Raw genomic sequence first — 23,215 nt, 5'->3', positions numbered from 1 at the left:
TATTATCCTTTCCCCATTAAATTAATAAATACCTTGGCACCTTTGTAAAAATGCATTGAGTAAAATTTGACTTGTGGATAGGATAGAGGAAGCACACTTCACTGCAGAATGCATGGAACAGCTATTTAAAGACAGGGAAAATAAAATACCAGTAGGCTATCAGGAAAGAACAACTGAATTTGGAGTACCAATGAACCCACAGTGAGTTAACTGGTAAGTTTTTCCTTTAGTTTTCCTGCCGCATGGCCCCTGACACAGCACAGCAGAGCAGGATAGCTAAAGCCCAAGATTTCTGCCTAGAGCACCCAAAAGGGGATTTTCAGGGAAGTGGAAAGTGCTGGAGATGGAGGACAAGGAGAGGGAGGAGCTCTGAAAAGCAACCCCATAGCTGCACAAGCTTGAATGTGTTCCTAATTAGTATATTGAAGACTAAGAAGTGAACAAAAGGATAGACCACTGCAGGTTGGAACGTATGACTTGAATTTACTCAGGTCGATTGCCTGCTAAAGCAAAAAATCAAAATCCTACATAGGATTTAAACAAGACCCAGAATCTCATAATATTCAAAATGTTCAGAGTACAGTAAAAAATTAGTTGACATATGAAGAACCAGGGAAATATTCATTCACACAAAAAAGGACAAAGTATGAATTTATGTAGATAACATTAAAAATCAATAAATTAGAATGCAGAGAAAGTAAAATTGATAAAACTAAGTGCTGGTTATTTGAAAATACCCATCAAAATAAGCAATAGAAAGAGAAAACACACAAGACTACAAATGATAGAGAGGTTTCTATCCACCATTACAGAAATTTTTAAATTATACTAAGTACAACTGTATGTCAATGCATTTGAAAATCTACATGAAATAGATAATTTTCAAGGAAAACATAAATTACCAAAATTTACTCATGAGGATGTATGCGGTGTTTTTGTTTTTGTTTTTGTAGAGACAGGGTTTCACTATGTTGCCCAGGCTGGTCTCGAACTCCTGGCCTCAAACCATCCTCCTGCCTTGGCCTCCCAAAGTGCTGAGATTACAGGTTTGAGCCACCACACCCAGCCAGATGTGGGTGTTAATCTAGATAGGCTATGACATGCTGTGGTAGTCATTCCCAGTCCTGGTGGCTACATGTCTATTATAGGTCAAGGATTGCTCTGCTCCATGTTGACTTTACTCCTGAATCCAAACTAGTAGAAAAACCTCTAGCTGGGACATTGCCAGTCACATGGCCAAACCTACATCATTAGAGGGAAATATAATCCTGTTTCAGGGAAGGGCAATGAACATATATGAAAACAATCAATATTATGGTTGAAAACGGAATCTGGCCATAACCATGAAATAAATGGAAAGGATTGTCAAAGATCTATATCCCTTTCCACACACACACACAAAAGGAATGCTGGAGCAAAAAGCTCTTATGAGTGAATTCTATCAAACCTTCAAGAAACAGACCACCCCACGTTATTTAAAATATTCTAGGGTATAGAAGAAGACAGATTTCTAATCATTACATCATTTCATGAGGCCAGCATAACTATGATACCAAAACCTGACAGAAAGCACAAAAGATCAACATTTTCCAATGTGTTTTTCACTGAAATGTCTGTTAAGATACTTCAGAAAGTGAGTTATTTTGTCATATAAGTTGAGGAGATGCTGTATAAAATTACCTCCCAATGGAGAGTCCCAATATACCATAGTATTCAGTAGTCCTACAGAATACTATTTTTCTTTGTTTAATCCACAATTTTCTGAATTTGTTTGACTGTAGGTGCCCCAACACACACCTAGATTCTTTGTAATCCCCATGGAATACATTTCTGGAAATGGTATTATGAACCAATCTGAAACATGAATTTAAATGCAAAGATCCTAAATAAAATGTTAGTAAATTAAATTAAGCAGTATTTTAAAAATACACTATGAACAAGTAGAGTTTATTCCAAGAATGTAAATAAATATGGTTTAATGTAAACAGATTTACTAATATAATTAATTACATTAACAGGTTAAGGGAAGAAAACCATTTGATTTCCTCAATGGGTACCAGAAAGACATTGGAAAAAGTCAATATGCATTCTTTCTAAAAGCACCTAGTAAAATAATAATGCAGTGAAAAGTTCCATAGCCTATTAAAGATAATTTAAGGTCAAAATGCCAGAAACATATAACAGCAGGCAAAAGACAAAGATTGAATGACATACTCTTGGGCAAATATTGTAAAGACACTTGTTCCTGCCATATATCAGTGTCAGATGGTGGAGGGACAAATAGCTAGTCATTTGGGAAAATAGTTCTTATCCCTATCTCTACTTCTTATACCTAAGTCAATTCCAAATCCATTATAAGAAATTATAGGAAAACCATTTTCTAATTTTGAGTGGGGAAGGCCTATCTCAACCTAACACTATTGCCAAAAAACATTAAGACAACATACTATACAAGAAAGAGAACATAAGTTACATGGCACAAAAATCAAAAGATACAAATGTTATCCAATGGAAATTAAGTCTTCCTCACAGCTTGTTTTCCAGGCATCAGTTCCCCAATTCTGAGACAAAGACTGTTTCCAGTTTATTGTAGACAACAGATTTAATCACCTATATATGAGAGACTTCTGTATTAACAACCACCAGAAAGTTTAAGAAATCAGAAAAACCTAAAAAAATTTGCAACATATGTGATGAATAAAAAACTAATTTACATATATAAGGAGATCATACTAATAAATAGGACTGCTTCAGCTGCAAGCCACAGAAAACCAGTAACCAAGATATGCACATTTAAAAATACTGATCTAATCAATTATATCAAAATTTTAAATGTATATATATATATTTTTTAAATTTATTTATTATTATTAAACTTTAAGTTGTAGGGTACATGTGCACAATGTGCAGGTTTGCTACATATGTATACTTGTGCCATGTTGGTGTGCTGCACCCATCAACTCGTCATTTACATCAGGTATAACTCCCAATGCAATCCCTCCCCCCTCCCCCCTCCCCATGATAGGCCCCGGTGTGTGATGTTCCCCTTCCCAAGTCCAAGTGATCTCATTGTTCAGTTCCCGCCTATGAGTGAGAACATGCGGTGTTTGGTTCTCTGTTCTTGTGATAGTTTGCTAAGAATGATGGTTTCCAGCTGCATCCATGTCCCTACAAAGGACACAAACTCATCCTTTTTTATGGCTGCATAGTATTCCATGGTGTATATGTGCCACATTTTCTTAATCCAATCTGTCACTGATGGACATTTGGGTTGATTCCAAGTCTTTGCTATTGTGAATAGTGCTGCAATAAACATACGTGTGCATGTGTCTTTATAGCAGCATAATTTATAATCCTTTGGGTATATACCCAGTAATGGGATGGCTGGGTCATATGGTACATCTAGTTCTAGATCCTTGAGGAATCGCCATACTGTTTTCCATAATGGTTGAACTAGTTTACAATCCCACCAACAGTGTAAAAGTGTTCCTATTTCTCCACATCCTCTCCAGCACCTGTTGTTTCCTGACTTTTTAATGATCGCCATTCTAACTGGTGTGAGATGGTATCTCATTGTGGTTTTGATTTGCATTTCTCTGATGGCCAGTGATGATGAGCATTTTTTCATGTGTCTGTTGGCTGTATGAATGTCTTCTTTTGAGAAATGTCTGTTCATATCCTTTGCCCACTTTTGGATGGGGTTGTTTGTTTTTTTCTTGTAAATTTTTTTGAGTTCTTTGTAGGTTCTGGATATTAGCCCTTTGTCAGATGAGTAGATTGCAAAAATTTTCTCCCATTCTGTAGGTTGCCTGCTCACTCTGATGGTAGTTTCTTTTGCTGTGCAGAAGCTCTTTAGTTTAATGAGATCCCATTTGTCAATTTTGGCTTTTGCTGCCGTTGCTTTTGGTGTTTTAGACATGAAGTCTTTGCCCATGCCTATGTCCTGAATGGTACTACCTAGGTTTTCCTCTAGGATTTTTATGGTATTAGGTCTAACATTTAAGTCTCTAATCCATCTTGAATTAATTTTCGTATAAGGAGTAAGGAAAGGATCCAGTTTCAGCTTTCTACTTATGGCTAGCCAATTTTCCCAGCACCATTTATTAAATAGGGAATCCTTTCCCCATTTCTTGTTTCTCTCAGGTTTGTCAAAGATCAGATGGCTGTAGATGTGTGGTATTATTTCTGAGGACTCTGTTCTGTTCCATTGGTCTATATCTCTGTTTTGGTACCAGTACCATGCTGTTTTGGTTACTGTAGCCTTGTAGTATAGTTTGAAGTCAGGTAGCGTGATGCCTCCAGCTTTGTTCTTTTGACTTAGGATTGTCTTGGAGATGCGGGCTCTTTTTTGGTTCCATATGAACTTTAAAGCAGTTTTTTCCAATTCTGTGAAGAAGCTCATTGGTAGCTTCATGGGGATGGCATTGAATCTATAAATTACCTTGGGCAGTATGGCCATTTTCACGATATTGATTCTTCCTATCCATGAGCATGGTATGTTCTTCCATTTGTTTGTGTCCTCTTTGATTTCACTGAGCAGTGGTTTGTAGTTCTCCTTGAAGAGGTCCTTTACATCCCTTGTAAGTTGGATTCCTAGGTATTTTATTCTCTTTGAAGCAATTGTGAATGGAAGTTCATTCCTGATTTGGCTCTCTGTTTGACTGTCACTGGTGTATAAGAATGCTTGTGATTTTTGCACATTAATTTTGTATCCTGAGACTTTGCTGAAGTTGCTGATCAGCTTAAGGAGATTTTGGGCTGAGACAATGGGGTTTTCTAAATATACAATCATGTCATCTGCAAACAGGGACAATTTGACTTCTTCTTTTCCTAACTGAATCCCCTTGATTTCTTTCTCTTGCCTGATTGCCCTAGCCAGAACTTCCAACACTATGTTGAATAGGAGTGGTGAGAGAGGGCATCCCTGTCTTGTGCCAGTTTTCAAAGGGAATTTTTCCAGTTTTTGCCCATTCAGTATGATATTGGCTGTGGGTTTGTCATAAATAGCTCTTATTATTTTGAGGCACGTTCCATCAATACCGAATTTATTGAGCGTTTTTAGCATGAAGGGCTGTTGAATTTTGTCAAAAGCCTTTTCTGCATCTATTGAGATAATGATGTGGTTCTTGTCTTTGGTTCTGTTTATATGCTGGATTATGTTTATTGATTTGCGAATGTTGAACCAGCCTTGCATCCCAGGGATGAAGCCCACTTGATCATGGTGGATAAGCTTTTTGATGTGTTGCTGAATCCGGTTTGCCAGTATTTTATTGAGGATTTTTGCATCGATGTTCATCAGGGATATTGGTCTAAAATTCTCTTTTTTTGTTGTGTCTCTGCCAGGCTTTGGTATCAGGATGATGTTGGCCTCATAAAATGAGTTAGGGAGGATTCCCTCTTTTTCTATTGATTGGAAGAGTTTCAGAAGGAATGGTACCAGCTCCTCCTTGTACCTCTGGTAGAATTCAGCTGTGAATCCATCTGGTCCTGGACTTTTTTTGGTTGGTAGGCTATTAATTATTGCCTCAATTTCAGAGCCTGCTATTGGTCTATTCAGGGATTCAACTTCTTCCTGGTTTAGTCTTGGAAGAGTGTAAGTGTCCAGGAAATTATCCATTTCTTCTAGATTTTCCAGTTTATTTGCGTAGAGGTGTTTATAGTATTCTCTGATGGTAGTTTGTATTTCTGTGGGGTCGGTGGTGATATCCCCTTTATCATTTTTAATTGCGTCGATTTGATTCTTCTCTCTTTTCTTCTTTATTAGTCTTGCTAGCGGTCTGTCAATTTTGTTGATCTTTTCAAAAAACCAACTCCTGGATTCATTGATTTTTTGGAGGGTTTTTTGTGTCTCTATCTCCTTCAGTTCTGCTCTGATCTTAGTTATTTCTTGCCTTCTGCTAGCTTTCGAATGTGTTTGCTCTTGCTTCTCTAGTTCTTTTAATTGCGATGTTAGAGTGTCAATTTTAGATCTTTCCTGCTTTCTCTTGTGGGCATTTAGTGCTATAAATTTCCCTCTACACACTGCTTTAAATGTGTCCCAGAGATTCTGGTATGTTGTATCTTTGTTCTCATTGGTTTCAAAGAACATCTTTATTTCTGCCTTCATTTCGTTATGTACCCAGTAGTCATTCAGGAGCAGGTTGTTCAGTTTCCATGTAGTTGAGCGGTTTTGATTGAGTTTCTTAGTCCTGAGTTCTAGTTTGATTGCACTGTGGTCTGAGAGACAGTTTGTTATAATTTCTGTTCTTGCACATTTGCTGAGGAGTGCTTTACTTCCAATGACGTGGTCAATTTTGGAGTAAGTACGATGTGGTGCTGAGAAGAATGTATATTCTGTTGATTTGGGGTGGAGAGTTCTATAGATGTCTATTAGGTCTGCTTGCTGCAGAGATGAGTTCAATTCCTGGATATCCTTGTTAACTTTCTGTCTCGTTGATCTGTCTAATGTTGACAGTGGAGTGTTGAAGTCTCCCATTATTATTGTATGGGAGTCTAAGTCTCTTTGTAAGTCTCTAAGGACTTGCTTTATGAATCTGGGTGCTCCTGTATTGGGTGCATATATATTTAGGATAGTTAGCTCTTCCTGTTGAATTGATCCCTTTACCATTATGTAATGGCCTTCTTTGTCTCTTTTGATCTTTGATGGTTTAAAGTCTGTTTTATCAGAGACTAGTATTGCAACCCCCGCTTTTTTGTGTTCTCCATTTGCTTGGTAAATCTTCCTCCATCCCTTTATTTTGAGCCTATGTATGTCTCTGCGTGTGAGATGGGTCTCCTGAATACAGCAGACTGATGGGTCTTGACTCTTTATCCAGTTTGCCAGTCTGTGTCTTTTAATTGGAGCATTTAGTCCATTTACATTTAAGGTTAAGATTGTTATGTGTGAACTTGGTCCTGCCATTATGATATTAACTGGTTATTTTGCTCGTTAGTTGATGCAGTTTCTTCCTAGCCTTGATGGTCTTTACATTTTGGCATGTTTTTGCAATGGCTGGTACCGGTTGTTCCTTTCCATGTTTAGTGCTTCCTTCAGGGTCTCTTGTAAGGCAGGCCTAGTGGTGACAAAATCTCTAAGCATTTGCTTATCTGTAAAGGATTTTATTTCTCCTTCACTTATGAAACTTAGTTTGGCTGGATATAAAGTTCTGGGTTTAAAATTCTTTTCTTTAAGAATGTTGAATATTGGCCCCCACTCTCTTCTGGCTTGAAGAGTTTCTGCCGAGAGATCTGCTGTTAGTCTGATGGGCTTCCCTTTGTGGGTAACCCGACCTTTCTCTCTGGCTGCCCTTAAGATTTTTTCCTTCATTTCAACTTTGGTGAATCTGGCAATTATGTGTCTTGGAGTTGCTCTTCTCGAGGAGTATCTTTGTGGCGTTCTCTGTATTTCCTGAATCTGAATGTTGGCCTGCCCTACTAGGTTGGGGAAGTTCTCCTGGATGATATCCTGAAGAGTGTTTTCCAACTTGGTTCCATTTTCCCCCTCACTTTCAGGCACCCCAATCAGACGTAGATTTGGTCTTTTTACATAATCCCATACTTCTTGCAGGCTTTGTTCATTTCTTTTTCTTCTTTTTTCTTTTGGTTTCTCTTCTCGCTTCATTTCATTCATTTGATCCTCAATCACTGACATTCTTTCTTCCAGTTGATCGAGTCGGTTACTGAAGCTTGTGCATTTGTCACGTATTTCTCGTGTCATGGTTTTCGTCTCTTTCATTTCGTTTATGAGCTTCTCTGCATTAATTACTCTAGCCATCAATTCTTCCACTTTTTTTTCAAGATTTTTAGTTTCTTTGCGCTGGGTACCTAATTCCTCCTTTAGCTCTGAGAAATTTGATGGACTGAAGCCTTCTTCTCTCATCTCGTCAAAGTCATTCTCCGTCCAGCTTTGATCCGTTGCTGGCGATGAGCTGCGCTCCTTTGCCGGGGGAGATGCGCTCTTATTTTTTGAATTTCCAGCTTTTCTGCCCTGCTTTTTCTCCATCTTTGTGGTTTTATCTGCCTCTGGTCTTTGATGATGGTGATGTACTGATGGGGTTTTGTTGTAGGTGTCCTTCCTGTTTGATAGTTTTCCTTCTAACAGTCAGGACCCTCAGCTATAGGTCTGTTGGAGATTGCTTGAGGTCCACTCCAGACCCTGTTTGCCTGGGTATCAGCAGCAGAGGCTGCAGAAGATAGAATATTTCTGAACAGCGAGTGTACCTGTCTGATTCTTGCTTTGGAAGCTTCCTCTCAGGGGTGTACTCCACCCTGTGAGGTGTGGGGTGTCAGACTGCCCCTAGTGGGGGATGTCTCCCAGTTAGGCTACTCAGGGGTCAGGGACCCACTTGAGCAGGGAGCCTGTCCCTTCTCAGATCTCAACCTCCGTGTTGGGAGATCCACTGCTCTCTTCAAAGCTGTCAGACAGAGTCGTTTGCGTCTGCAGAGCTGCTGCGTTTGTTATTGTTTACTGTGCCCTGTCCCCAGAGGTGGAGTCTACAGAGACAGGCAGGTTTCCTTGAGCTGCTGTGAGCTCCACCCAGTTCGAGCTTCCCAGCAGCTTTGTTTACCTACTTAAGCCTCAGCAATGGCGGGCGCCCCTCCCCCAGCCTCGCTGCTGCCTTGCCGGTAGATCACAGACTGCTGTGCTAGCAATGAGGGAGGCTCCGTGGGTGTGGGACACTCCCGGCCAGGTGTGGGATATGATCTCCTGGTGTGCCTGTCTGCTTAAAGCGCAGTATTGGGGTGGGAGTTACCCGATTTTCCAGGTGTTGTGTGTCTCAGTTCCCCTGGCTAGGAAAAGGGATTCCCTTCCCCCTTGCGCTTTCCAGGTGAGGCAATGCCTCGCCCTGCTTCAGCTCTCGCTGGTCGGGCTGCAGCAGCTGACCAGCACCGATCATCTGGCACTCCCCAGTGAGATGAACCCAGTACCTCAGTTGAAAATGCAGAAATCACCGGTCTTCTGTGTCGCTCGCGCTGGGAGTTGGAGACTGGAGCTGTTCCTATTCGGCCATCTTGCTCCGCCCCCCTAAATGTATATTTTCTTTGATTCATAAATTCTACTTCTAGGATTTTGACTTGAGGACATAATTAGAATTGCTTTATAACAGCAAAATTTGCACATAACCTGACGATTGATTAAATAACTTGTATATCCATACAGTGGAATACTTTCGTATCAGGAGACTTTCAGCTATAGGTGGAAAAAAAAATTGCACAAACTAAAATGGGATTTATTACTCATGTAACAAGGAATGTTAATATAGGGTGACTCCAGGGTAGTTAAATCTGTAGCTCAATGACATTATCAAGGACCCAGTTTTCGTCTATCTTTGCTTTTTCATCTTTAGTATGTCAACTAACTCTTGATCACATTCAGCAAATGTGTACAGGTACTGATAAACTGTAAAGATATAATGGTTAGCAAAAACAGACATAGCTTCTGTCTTTGTATATTTGAAGAGAATATACAATATGTGAAAAAGGTAATGGCATAGTATGTGTTACATGATACCCTTTATGAAAAAGATCATTTTGGTGCAAACATATTATAGTACGTAACCTTTTCTGAGTAAGATTGTTATGTGATGTTCACCAAATGCCAGAGCCTGTGATAAGTACTTTATATGGATTATCTCATTTCATCCTCACAACAACTCTATGAATTAAATACTGTTATTATCCAATTTGATATATGTGTAAACTGGGACTCAGAGAGATTGAATCACACATAACTGGCAGCCAGAAATTGAACTCAATGTCTGTTTTATTCCAAAATCCATACTCTTAACCACTATGTTAAACAACCTTTTGAAAATTGAAATAAAAATATATAGAAAGAAATAGACCAAGCTTTAAACAGTCATTTTCTTTAGGAACTTATGGTTGAATGCTGTTGGCTACAAGAGCCAGGAAAAAGGGGGAGGAAAACAAAATCAAGGGGTACGTTAATAGACTGGCAATGGGGACTGGTTGATTGCCTAAAACGTCCTAAAGACATTTAAAGGCAGGGCTCATAGGAGACAGTGAGCAACCAGAACTTATAATCAGAACTCTAGAGGCTGTATAAAATTTGGTAATGCTTTAAGATAGGGACATGTGTGTATTTTACTGATGTGAAGTAAGACTCAAGGTCATTGGATTAAAGTAGAGCAAGAAAACAATCATTCATTCAAGTATGTATAGATTATTCAAGCACCTAATTTGCAACAAGTTGGAGAAATACTGGTGAACAAGATGAGTAAGATTCCTGCTTTTGTAGACCTCAGAGTTGGAGAGGTAGACCCAGGCCAGATCATGCAGGGCCTTAGAGCCATGTTAAGAAATGTAGGGTTTATTTGGATTTTGTTCTAAATGTGACAATAAACCACCAGTGAGTTTTAAGCAGAGGAATTACTTGATCTGACTTATGTTGTAAAAAGATCATTCTGAGTGTTATGTTGAGAATGTATCGTGGGAATGGGAACAAGGAGTAGGGAGACTAGTTAGGAAGATAATGAAGTAGTTCAGGTAAGAGTTGATAGTGGCCTGGACAAACGTGATATCAGTGGAGATGGAGAAAAAATGGCAGACATATATATATACATATATATATGCACAGATTATATATATATGCACAGATTTTATATATATATATATATATATATATTTGAGACAGCGTCTTGCTCTGTCACCCAGGCTGGAGTCCAGTGGTGTGATCAGAGCTCACTGAAGTGATCTTCCCACCTCACCCTCCCTTGTAGCTGGGACTACAGGCATGTGCTACCATGCTGGGCTAATTTTTTTTTTAGTAGAGATGGGGTCTCACTATGTTGCCCAGGGTCAGACACATATTTTGAAGTTAGAGTTGACAGTGCTAGATGATGGATTTGATATGAGAAGTGAGGGGGAGTGAGGACTTAAGAATAACTCCCAATTTCTGTGAACGGTGGTGTCAGGTGGTGTCATTTATAGAGCTGAGGAAGACTGGGGTGGTTGGAGCACATTTTGATAGACACTGATTTTAGTATTGGATATGTTGATTTTGAGAAATTTGTGGCTGTGTTTATTAGGCAAGTTGGCTGTATTGGTATAACGTGCAGAAAAGTGAGCTAGAGTTCCTGATTTTGGAATCAGCAATGCAAAGATGGTAACTGAAGTCACAACAGTAGGTAAGATTGTCTAGGGAGAGGAGAGGATAGAGAGAAGAGAGAAGAGAATTGGTCCTCTGACAGAACTGAGAACACCAAGTTCCTGAGAGGCTTGATATAGGCAGCAATCATCCCACCAATACTATACTGGCAAAGGCCACTCATGACTTCCTGTTCTCTCAAATCCTGGGGATTCATTTTAGTTTTTATCTTTCTGAATCCGCTGCTGCATTTTGATACTACTGTTCATGCCATCCTGTAAAACTATACTCTCCAGGATTTCATTGTCTCCTTGTACGTTTCCTTTCCCTTTTCTGTGTGCCCTACACTTTATTGTTACCCAGGGAAGACTAAAGAGTAAGACTCTAGGTTGAGCTGTCAGCAATGACTTTTGGAGCCACGTCTTCCCTAGGATGAGGAAACTGCTTCCAACTCTTGGAAGCTGCTGGCTCCAGAACTTGATGAAGGTGAGAGAGCAATCCATGCAGATATCTCAGGAAAAAGAATTCTAGACAGAGGGAAAAGGAAATACAAAGTCCCTGAGGTGGGAATGTGCTTAGTGTGTTTGAAGAACAGGAAAGGAACCCATGCAACTGGAGTAAAATAAAGAGGGTTAGCAGTAGGAAATGAGGTTACAGAGGTGATGAAATGGAGATAGAATTTATTTCCAAGGGTTCTTCTGCAGGCCATTGGAAGGACTTTGGGTTTTAAGCTGAGTAAAATGTGTAACCACTGGAGAATTATGAGGAGATGATTGCTTATAACTAATGTTTTATCAGGCTTCTTCTAGCTGCTATGTAGAGAATAGACTGCAAGCATGGCAGGGGTGGGGAAGGGGAGATGACAAGAGTGGCAGCAGGGAGACCAGCTATCACAATAATTCAGAAAAATGATAGTGGACAGCACCAGTGCGTTAGCATTGAGAATGGTGAAAGGCTGTCATATTCTGGTTATACTTTTAAGGTAGAGCCAGCATAATTTCCCAATAGATCAGATGTGGACTATGAAAGAAAGGAGTCAAGGGTGATACCAAGATTTTTGGCAAAGGTAGATGAAAGGACAAAGTTGCCATTTATTGAGGAGGGGAAGACTATGAGAGGGACATACTTGGGGAGGAAGATTAGGAGCCTGACTTGGGACATGTTAAATTTGTGATGCCTGATAGACATTCAAGTGGGGATGTCAGGCAAGCAGTTGGTTATAAGGGTCTGGAGTCCATGGGAAATAGACAAGTTGAAGATAAAAATCCAGGACTCATTGGCTTATAGATTTAATTTATAGCCATGGGACTGAATGAAGCCACCAAGAGAATTAATATAAATGAAGAAAAAATGATCGAGCCCTGGGGAGCATTTTAAGAAGGGGATATTACATTGTTGTTTTTTCCTTTCTTCTTTCCTTGTTCTCCCCTTCCCTCCCTTCCATTCCCTCTTAACTATAAAAGTGATAAAGCTGTACAGAACTTAGCCTACCTATCTACTTATGCCCAGACTCAGAATCTATTATCTTTCCTTTTTTTCTTACCCTCCCCCCACCCACATGTGTACTATCAGTCCTGGGAAATGTGCTAAACTATTGTGTTCTTATGTCGGTGCCACACTGTAAGTGATCCTGGCATAAAAAGTATGCCGTAGTAGGATTTGAAAAAGCTGAGGTAACTTAGCCTGGAAAAAAGAAGACTTTCCAGGGAATATAATAGTTGTAATCAACTACCTGGCAACAGAATTAAGATTCTTGATTTAAAATCACCACGATGAAGATTTAGGCTTGAAGGAACCAACTTTTCTCAAAGTTGCCTAGGCTCACCAGGAAGTACTGAGGTCCCAGTGACTTTTGATATAATGATCAGATAACTTTCAAAAATCATTCTCTTTCTGACTTTAAGATAATGGTGAATACGATTGTGTATGGTATATGTTACATCTTATTGATATCCTTGGTAGTAGAGTTGCTACACTGTAGTAACAGATTCTGGAAATAGCTATAACACACACTTGGAATCTCACAGTCACATAATCAATCATTTTACTAAATACAAGCATATTTTCATTCACATACAGCTAAATAAAGCATTGTTCACATTTCATTACAGTGCACAACAAAGTGAGGAAAAGTATACAGTACATTTTATTCTGAAATATGAGACAATCTAATCCAACATGCAGTTGTGGTCTTTGTTACAAGTTAGTTTATCTTTTCTTTACCTATGTAGTAAAATAGCTTCTAAAGCTTTATCCTTAGTAGTATATTAACACCTGATTTTTTTCACACTTATTTTCTAAAACCCACTTATTGCAGTGACAACGGTACTGAATTCTACTAAAATGATTTTTAAATTTTCTAGAACTTATTTAAGCAATTAAGCTCAGCCACCTCTGCTGGATTTATGCTGAATATTTTTAAACCTGCCAAAAAAATGCCAGGAGTGGGAATAGTGTACATACAATAAATTTTAGTCAAGAAAATTGTAGAGAAGTTTTGTTTCTTTCCTTTTTTGAACTGACAGAATCCACTCAACTCTCATTTACCCACTGGATAATCTTGCTTTCAGAATCTTCTAAACATACTTAAGTATAGCAGTTGATGAAATTTTGTGTTAATCAAATTTGCCATGTTTTGTCTTTTACAACCATAAAGGTGGCAATTTAATTACCCCACCTAAGCCAGTTCTTGTGAAATGAATATAGAGAAGATGATCAGTTCACTTGTAATTAATGCTGTGAATTGATCCAAAGTGGTTTGCTCATCCAACTTGGGGCACAGGTGGCAGAACAGTCTTCCATAATTTTCATGATTTGGCTTCTTTATTCTGGGTGAAGCAAATTCCCAAACTTTCAGATTCAGTCACATTCATACAGAAGTTCAATATTATATCTCAAAGCGATTTGCCATTCTTAGGCCTTCCTATCACAATGGATATGAGAAACCTGACTCTAATCAGAATAGTTTTTTTTAAATTGTGAAAAGTATGGCTTTTGCCTAGCTGAACTGGCTACAATCCAAAAAGTAATTTAAAGCATCACCTCTCTTCAAGAAAATAATGGAAACTTCAAGCCAGCCATTCCAATTTGCTGATGCAGTTAGCTGTTTGTTCACCTGAGAATTAAGGGCTGACTCTGTTGGGTAGACAGGAGCTCAGTGTACGTATGCGGCAGACAGGTGGCCAAGGTCATTTTGGGGTGAGTATTTTATCCCTATCCCACTCCCAATTGCCATTGCTGTATGTGGTTCCTTTCAATAAAAATCCAGTGTCTCGGTGATAAGAACACTTATAGCCCACACAGTTGTAATGTCTTTTTAGTTGTGCAATTATTCACTTGTTTAAAGCCCTCTTGTCAATAATACCTGAATGGGCTTTACCTTTGTCCCTTTCCTAGTTATAGGGTAATTTGCACGGGACAATTTGTTTCATACAGCTGGTAATTCTACCACAAGGGTGTTCAAATGTGCTAATAACTGTGTAGATAGCCTTTCTTTCATATTCACATCATTTTAACTTGAACACCAGACCTTTTGGTCTATGTTCCTCATTTTACAGATAAGCTGTTAAAAGCTAATTGGTACCTTTTAACCAAACCCAGCAAACACCTTTGGTGCAGGGTATTCTCATGGAATAAGTAGAGCTCATAATCTTTGTCCCCAATGTGATACTTTTTTCTCCTTTATGTGTTTCTTTATGTTCATGGCCTATAAGTGAGCTCAAATACCAAGTAATAGTTGTCCTGTCTGTAGGTATGCTTTCCTGGGACTTAGCTTCCTAAACCCCAGGCCCTTAACATGTGGTCCACAAAGGGCTCATGGAGCAGCCACTGCCTAGCATGGGCCACAGTTCAGTCCCTTGGTCACAGCACTCAGGCACCCCCATCCACCCGCACATGAGTCTGTCAGAGTCCCCCTGAGAAGGAGGCTCACTTGGTATCCAAATGGAGGTTGAGTTCTCGTCAGTTACACAAAGATTCTATTTATTTCTCTTACTTTTCAGTTCAAGTAGGAGAGCATGTTTTGGAAATAAAAGAGCTGACTAGCACAAACATCTCCTCTCTGATTTGACAACCTCTTCTGAAGAGTGAACCACATTTGGTACAAATCCACTCTTCACCCCTTCCCAGCCCTCCTGGATTGTAATCTCCCCCCTTTTAACCAGCTCATATATGTCTCTTGTCAGGTCTGTGAAGGCTTTCTCCACATTAATGGCATCTCGGGCTGACGTTTCAATGTACTTCATGCCGTATGCAGCAGCCAGTTTCTCGGCCTCGTGGCGAGTCACTTGCCTCTGTGTATCCAGGTCACACTTGTGACCCACCAGAACAAATACAATTTGGTAGGGCTGAACGTGTACTTTGGTCTCTTCTAACCACTCATGGACATTCTGGAAGGACCTGCGGTTGGTAATGTCAAATAAGAGAAGACCACCTACTGAGTTCCTGTAGTAGGCGCGAGTGATGGATCTAAAACACAAGAAAGAAGTAAAGAATAAAGGCCGTGTCCAAACTTCTGCATGTCAATGAACTCAGTATATTCAAGTGTTCCTGGTTATTGACACAGTCCTTTGATAAAAGTGATTTTCTTTTTTTTTAAAACAAGGGAATACAAATGGCACTCAATAGTAATACTAATATGTGAGTTTCCAATTGGGCAAAACTTTGAGATGGGTATCTTCTAGAAATGAATGCTCATGAACTTTTAGGCATTTTCCATGGATTCAGCACTGGAGAGTGACCCTGGGACATAACTTAGTTCTATTTCTTGCCTTCAGGTAAAACTACAACTAACTCTCCCACCCCCCAAATCTGAATAACTGACAGAGACTTCCTTTTCTGTAAAATAGGATACCTAAGTCACAGTGTCACCATGAGGCAAAATGAAACAATGGATATTAAAGTGTTCTGTGACGTGGAGAGTTCATTACAAATGCTAGTAGTTGAAACAGGATTTTTAAAACATAGAAATGAATTTATGATAGTTAACAAAATATTTAAAGTAGGTATCTTGCTATATACTCCATTTTTTCCATTTATCATTACCATGTTTTTCTCTTTCCATTATTATCATTATTAATTATTATTATTATTAGCTAACAGGGATCTTCAATCTCTTCTGTGAGGAGAAACACAATTTTATTTTTTATTTTCCAGGCCTGTGGGAATGGAAAAAGAAAGATGGTGAAGGGTTCAGGCAAAGTGCCTCTCAGCCCTATTTCCTGACACATTTCAGAGAGGCCAACTCAGGAGCCATCAGAGGAAACTTCACATGTTTTAACTTCTTGACTTGAGGAGCCTCATTATAAATATACATTATGGCACTTTGCTTACAGTGTATTAAAGCTTATTACAGGGTATAGACCTATTTGTCTCTGCAATCACTTGCTTTAGACTACTGTGATTTTTTAAATCTATGTCTATTTTTAGGTTTTCTGTCTCCTCAGATAAAGAAGATAGACAATGAAGGACTCAATAGCTTAGGGAAAATGGCCCAGTGTTAACAGAACAAGCATTGTCCAGGGACCTACAGTCCAAGCTAGATGATGGTAAAAGTAAAACTTACAAATGAGTTTAAGTCTCCAGAATTAGGCAAATCCGCCCTGGGGACTGAAAGCATTTCTTGTCTCTTAGGTTTGAATATTCATGGAGAATGGTAGATTTACCAGAAAATTAGACATGAACAAACAAAGGTTTTGATTTGTGAAAAGCTTGATTCAAGAAATCAATTGTTTGTGAGTACTTAGCAAAGAAAGTAACAAAGGCCTTCTAAGCATGGACATAAGGCTACATAAACCTTAAATTCCTCCCTACATTAAAAAATCTTAAATAATGTGAAAAGACAAATGATAAACTAGGAATATATGTTACAACATACATGACGGGAAAGCGTTAATATTCTTAATCTATAAAGTACTCTTACAAGTCCATACTGCCCAATAAATAATAAGCAGTGGATGTGAACAGGCTGTTCATATAGAAACAAATTCCAACAAACACATAAAAGATACCTTTCTTTGCTTAGGAGAAATGTAATCACAAGTTCAAAGTGAACCTGTACAAGGATATTCTCCACAGTGTTGTTTGTGGAAGTGAGGAGCTGGAGGCAACTTAAGTTTGTAATTATTTCTCCTTACCACTCTTCAATTACCCAACCCATATCTTCTATGGTTAGTTAGTTTTCAATAGATAAATGAGCAAATGATCATAAACTTGGGCTATTGAGTTTTCTTGATCTGGTTCCTGCTGCTCTACTTTAGTTCAAATTGTTCCCTGCAAAGTTTTCTGTGTACACTCTGTTCCCTCTCACTTCTGTCTTTATTCATCCTGTTTCCTATCCCTGGGCATTTCCTGTCTTTGCTTGGGCAGTCATACTCATCCGGTCTCATCTTCTCCAGTTAACCTTTCCTCCTCTGTGTTCATACATATAATTACAAATCATACATGCTACAAAAGAAAAGCAAAGGGTTTTGAGTGAAAGTAAACATATTCATTGATTATTCAATGAATTCATTGAAATTAAGCATATTCATTATGTGCCAAGTGTTACAGTAGGGAGTGGGCATACAAATATGAGCAAGACACATTTTTGTAATTGCTGATTATCTATTTCCCTCAACTATGTTAGCACAGAAGTTCGAGTGAAGGGGCTTTGTCTGTTTTGATTACATGGCATCCCCTTTTGTGAGTTTCCTCACACTGTTTTCCCAGAAACAAGCCCGGAGTCTGGCACATAGTAGATGATCACTGAATGTGTGCTGGTTGCAAGAAGGAATCAATCTTATGTATTTCCTTTATGTTAGAACATATGTTAGCATATATATGTGCACACACACAGATATGGAAATAAAACATAATACACATGTATTTATGTATCTAAATCTCTGTCACTTATGTTAGGATGACCTGGGAACATTTTTGAAAGTACGTAACATAGGGACTGAGATTGATGAATTACAGATACAGAAATCAATTCCAGCTAGTTTATTAGCCACCAAGGGGCAGGTGCAAGCAATATGTGTTATTGACCGGCCTTCCCTGCCAGGGCACTTCTTTCCTTGCACTGAACTCCGGGTTAGCCAAAGGTGGGCTTCGGTAGAATCCCCAAGACCCTTAGTGTTGCCCTCCTGGACCGCGACTAGGACCAGGAAGTTCTCTCTCCCCAGAGGCTGTGCAAACCCCGAAGACCCTCCCACTGCTTGCGGGCCCGGACTGCGCTCCCACCTGAACCTCTCTTGACCCGCGGTATCCCAGATCTGGAGCTTGATGCGTTTTCCCGGCTCGATCTCCACCAAGCGGGAGAAAAAATCCACCCCCACGGTGGGGTCAGAAACCTGGGCAAAGCGACCCTCGGTGAAGCGGCGGATCAGGCAGGACTTGCCCACTGTGGAATCCCCGATGACAATGAGCCGGAACTGGTACAGCCAGATGGCCTCCATGGCCGCGGCTCTGCAGGTCTCCTTGGCTCGGACCGGGGACGGCGGGAGGGGGCGCCCCGCCGACGCCTCAGAGAGCGCGGCTCGGCAGGATCTAGCTCAGCCGCGAGCGCATCGCTGACCTGGGAACCCGAAGCTGGGTAGGCCCAGGCGCCCGGATAGCGGAGGGATGGATGCTGCGCTTGCAAAGGTGATGAAATGGCAGCAGCATCAGCACCACGCACTCTGACTCATCACTGACAACCGGGTTACTGTAATCCCCCGCGTAGACGCGACGCCTGGGCCGCCGCACTGTCTGTAAGAGGAGCGCACACAAAATGGCTGCAAAATTAGCGCGTTCCCTCCCTTTCTAATTACCCCACCCACCCTCTGTTAATTAAAAATGTTTTCTGTCGTTCAAACTGCAAATGTCATACCTTTTCATTGAAACTAGCAAAGCAATACAAAACTATTCAAGAAAGGGAAGGTACATAATTATATATTAGTCTACAAGTGTTTCCATGCTCACGTAAACACACAAATATTATATGTGTTTGTATTCCCATACACATTTATTGCTGTTTGTTTTTACAAAAATTAAACTGAGGCCTTACTTTCAATTAATAATTGCTTTCTGCAGTTAATAAAGCATCATAAATATCTTTCCATTTCCACCTAATTTCCCTTTTGTCATAACAATGCTGCAGTAAAGATTCTTTAAAGTGTAGTCACACGTATTTTATTTCTATGAGCTAGAGTTTTAAAAGAGAGGCCATGAATTCAAAGAGTATGAGTACTTTAAATTTAATGGACATGGCCATTCTACTTTCCAAAACTAGCAGTTTAAACTCTACCCAACATTGTGTGAAAAGGTCATTGCTCTACATTATTTCAAGCATCATATGTATGTTTTATTCTTTCTTAATTCTTGTCAATAGAATGTAGTTAAATAAAAATACGTCTCATTGCTTTATTTTACATTTCTCTGACTACTGATGAGGTCAATACCAAGTCTTGTGTATTGACCACTTTATTTCCTCTTCTGGGAATTGTCTCTTCATATCCTTTGTATTTTTTGTGTGTAATCTTTTATCGTTGCCTTACTCTTTAAAAAACTCAGCCTTATTAACATGGAAATTCATATACTGTACAATTCACCCATTTAAAGTGAAAAATTCTTAACATAGATTTTTAATATACTCACAGATATGTACAACTATCACCACGGTTAATTTTAGAACATTTTTATCACTTCAAAAAATAACCCAGAACCTTTTAGCTATCATCTCTCTATCCCATGTTCCTCCAGCCTTTGGCAACCATTAATGTACTTTCTGTCTCTATAAATTTCCCTATTCTGAACATTTCATATACGTGGAATCACATAATATGTGCATTTTTGTGACTGGCTGCTTTCACTTAGCATAATGTTTTCAAGGTTCATTCACACTATAGCAAGTATCAGTACTTCATTCCTTTTTGTGGCTGAATACTATTCCATTGTATGGATAGACCACATCTTGTTTATCCATTCATTCATTGAGGGACATTTGGGTTGTTCCCACCTTTTGGCTATTCTAAATAATCCTTCCGTTGAACATTCATGTACAAGTTTTTTAAAAAATATCTGTTTTCAGTTTTTTGGGATTTATACCTAAGAGTGGAATTCCTCAGTCCTGTGGCAACTCTATGTCTAACCCTTTGATGAAATGCCTGACTTTTTCACAGTGGCTGTACCATATTACATCCCACTGGCAGCGTATGTGGTTCCAATTTCTCCACATTCTATCTAACACGGATGTGAAGTGGTACCTTATTCTAGTTTGATTTGCATTTCCCTAATGACTGGTGACTTCAAGCATATTTTTACATTCTTATTGGCCATTTGTGTATTTTCCTTGGAAAAATATTCTTAGATCTTTCGCCCATTTTTAAACTGGATTACTAGTCTTTGTATTATTGAGTTGTAAGAGTTCTTTATATATACTAGATACAAGTCCTTTATCAGATATATGATTTGTAAATATTTTCTCCAATTCGGTGTGTTCTTTTTTTTTTTCACTTTCTTGAGGGTGTCCAAACAAAGTTTTAGATTTTTAAGAAGTACAATTTATCGAGTTTCCATTTTGTTGCTCATGCTTCTGGTGTCATGTCTAAGAATACTTTGCCAAATCCAAGGTCATGAAGATTTACTCATGCTTTCTTCTAAGAGTTTTATAGTTTTCGTTCATTCCTTTAGGTCTATGATCTATTTTGTGTTTATTTTTATGCATGGTGTGAGGAAGGGGTTCAAATTCATTCCTTTGCATGTGGATATCCAGCTATCCCAGCACTCTATTGAGGATACTATTCTTTCTCTATGGAATGATTTTGATACTCTGGAAAATCAATTGACCACGGACGTATGGATGTATTTTTGGACTTTCTATTTCTGTTAATAAAGCTGATTTTTTAAAAAAAACAGTAAGGCAGTGATAAAAGATTACACATAAAAAATACAAAGTATGTAAAGAGACAATTTCCAGAAGAGGAAATGAAATGGCCAATACACGTTGGTCTATATGTCTCCCTTATGCCAGTATGACACTGTCTTGACTGTTGTAGCTTTGTAGAAAGTTCTGAAATCAGAAAGTGTGAGTCCTCCTACTGTGGAGGATCCAATCTTTTCAAAGATTGTTTTGGTTATTTGGAGCCTTTTGCAATTTCATATGAATTTTAAGAACAGCTTATCAGTTTCTGCAAATAAAGCAGTTGGAATGTTGATAGGTATTGATTTGACTCTGTAGATCAATTTGGAGAGTATTGCTGTCTTAACAAAATTAAGTGTTTCCATCCATGAGCACAAGATGGATATCATTCCATTTATTTAGGTTTTTAAAAATTGTTTTAACAATGCTTCGTAGTGTTCAGTGTATAAGTTTTGTACTTCAAGTGTTTTGTTATTTATGATGCTATTGTGAATGGAATTGTTTTCTTATTTTCATTTTTAGATTGCTCCTTGCAAGTTTATAAAATGCAATTAATTTTTGTATATTAATTTTATATCCTCCAACCTTGCTGAACTTGCTTATTAGTCCTAATAGTTTTTATTTATTTATTTTATTTTATTTTATTTATTTATTTTTTTGATATTCACTTTCTTTTTTTTTTTTAATTTATTTATTATTATTAAACTTCAAGTTGTAGGGTACATGTGCACAACGTGCAGGTTTGCTACATATGTATACTTGTGCCATGTTGGTGTGCTGCACCCATCAACTCGTCATTTACATCAGGTATAACTCCCAATGCAATCCCTCCCCCCTCCCCCCTCCCCATGATAGGCCCCGGTGTGTGATGTTCCCCTTCCCGAGTCCAAGTGATCTCATTGTTCAGTTCCCACCTACGAGTGAGAACATGCGGTGTTTGGTTCTCTGTTCTTGTGATAGTTTGCTAAGAATGATGGTTTCCAGCTGCATCCATGTCCCTACAAAGGACACAAACTCATCCTTTTTTATGGCTGCATAGTATTCCATGGTGTATATGTGCCACATTTTCTTAATCCAATCTGTCACTGATGGACATTTGGGTTGATTCCAAGTCTTTGCTATTGTGAATAGTGCTGCAATAAACATACGTGTGCATGTGTCCTTATAGCAGCATAATTTATAATCCTTTGGGTATATACCCAGTAATGGGATGGCTGGGTCATATGGTACATCTAGTTCTAGATCCTTGAGGAATCGCCATACTGTTTTCCATAATGGTTGAACTAGTTTACAATCCCACCAACAGTGTAAAAGTGTTCCTATTTCTCCACATCCTCTCCAGCACCTGTTGTTTCCTGACTTTTTAATGATCGCCATTCTAACTGGTGTGAGATGGTATCTCATTGTGGTTTTGATTTGCATTTCTCTGATGGCCAGTGATGATGAGCATTTTTTCATGTGTCTGTTGGCTGTATGAATGTCTTCTTTTGAGAAATGTCTGTTCATATCCTTTGCCCACTTTTGGATGGGGTTGTTTGTTTTTTTTCTTGTAAATTTGTTTGAGTTCTTTGTAGGTTCTGGATATTAGCCCTTTGTCAGATGAGTAGATTGCAAAAATTTTCTCCCATTCTGTAGGTTGCCTGCTCACTCTGATGGTAGTTTCTTTTGCTGTGCAGAAGCTCTTTAGTTTGATGAGATCCCATTTGTCAATTTTGGCTTTTGCTGCCGTTGCTTTTGGTGTTTTAGACATGAAGTCTTTGCCCATGCCTATGTCCTGAATGGTACTACCTAGGTTTTCCTCTAGGATTTTTATGGTATTAGGTCTAACATTTAAGTCTCTAATCCATCTTGAATTAATTTTCGTATAAGGAGTAAGGAAAGGATCCAGTTTCAGCTTTCTACTTATGGCTAGCCAGTTTTCCCAGCACCATTTATTAAATAGGGAATCCTTTCCCCATTTCTTGTTTCTCTCAGGTTTGTCAAAGATCAGATGGCTGTAGATGTGTGGTATTATTTCTGAGGACTCTGTTCTGTTCCATTGGTCTATATCTCTGTTTTGGTACCAGTACCATGCTGTTTTGGTTACTGTAGCCTTGTAGTATAGTTTGAAGTCAGGTAGCGTGATGCCTCCAGCTTTGTTCTTTTGACTTAGGATTGTCTTGGAGATGCGGGCTCTTTTTTGGTTCCATATGAACTTTAAAGCAGTTTTTTCCAATTCTGTGAAGAAGCTCATTGGTAGCTTCATGGGG

General features: G+C 38.9%; 1 protein-coding gene across 1 annotated transcript; it reads right to left on the bottom strand.

Moving 5' to 3' along the window:
- Positions 1-13,107: 13,107 nt before the first annotated feature.
- Positions 13,108-18,755, bottom strand: RAB39B (RAB39B, member RAS oncogene family). Its single transcript, XM_007993215.3, has 2 exons — positions 18,308-18,755; positions 13,108-15,553 (listed from the first exon to the last, which is right to left on the bottom strand). Exons 1-2 carry the CDS (start codon positions 18,520-18,522, stop codon positions 15,127-15,129), a joined length of 642 nt encoding a protein of 213 aa, XP_007991406.1. The 5' UTR covers positions 18,523-18,755; the 3' UTR covers positions 13,108-15,126.
- Between the last annotated feature and the right edge of the window lie 4,460 nt (positions 18,756-23,215).

The sequence above is a fragment of the Chlorocebus sabaeus genome, chromosome X (genome assembly GCF_047675955.1).
Source record: "Chlorocebus sabaeus isolate Y175 chromosome X, mChlSab1.0.hap1, whole genome shotgun sequence".
NCBI lineage: Eukaryota > Metazoa > Chordata > Mammalia > Primates > Cercopithecidae > Chlorocebus > Chlorocebus sabaeus.
Note: the sequence above shows the minus strand (reverse complement) of the source record. Positions and strands in the feature narration are given on the sequence as shown.

Bases quoted from the DNA above. Each gene is read 5' to 3' on its own strand.
- RAB39B (XM_007993215.3), bottom strand. From the start codon at position 18,522: ATGGAGGCCATCTGGCTGTACCAGTTCCGGCTCATTGTCATCGGGGAT. The intron at 15,554-18,307 runs GTGGGAGCGCAG...CTTGTGTTTTAG, and splicing joins GCGGGTCAAGAGAGGTTCAG to ATCCATCACTCGCGCCTACT.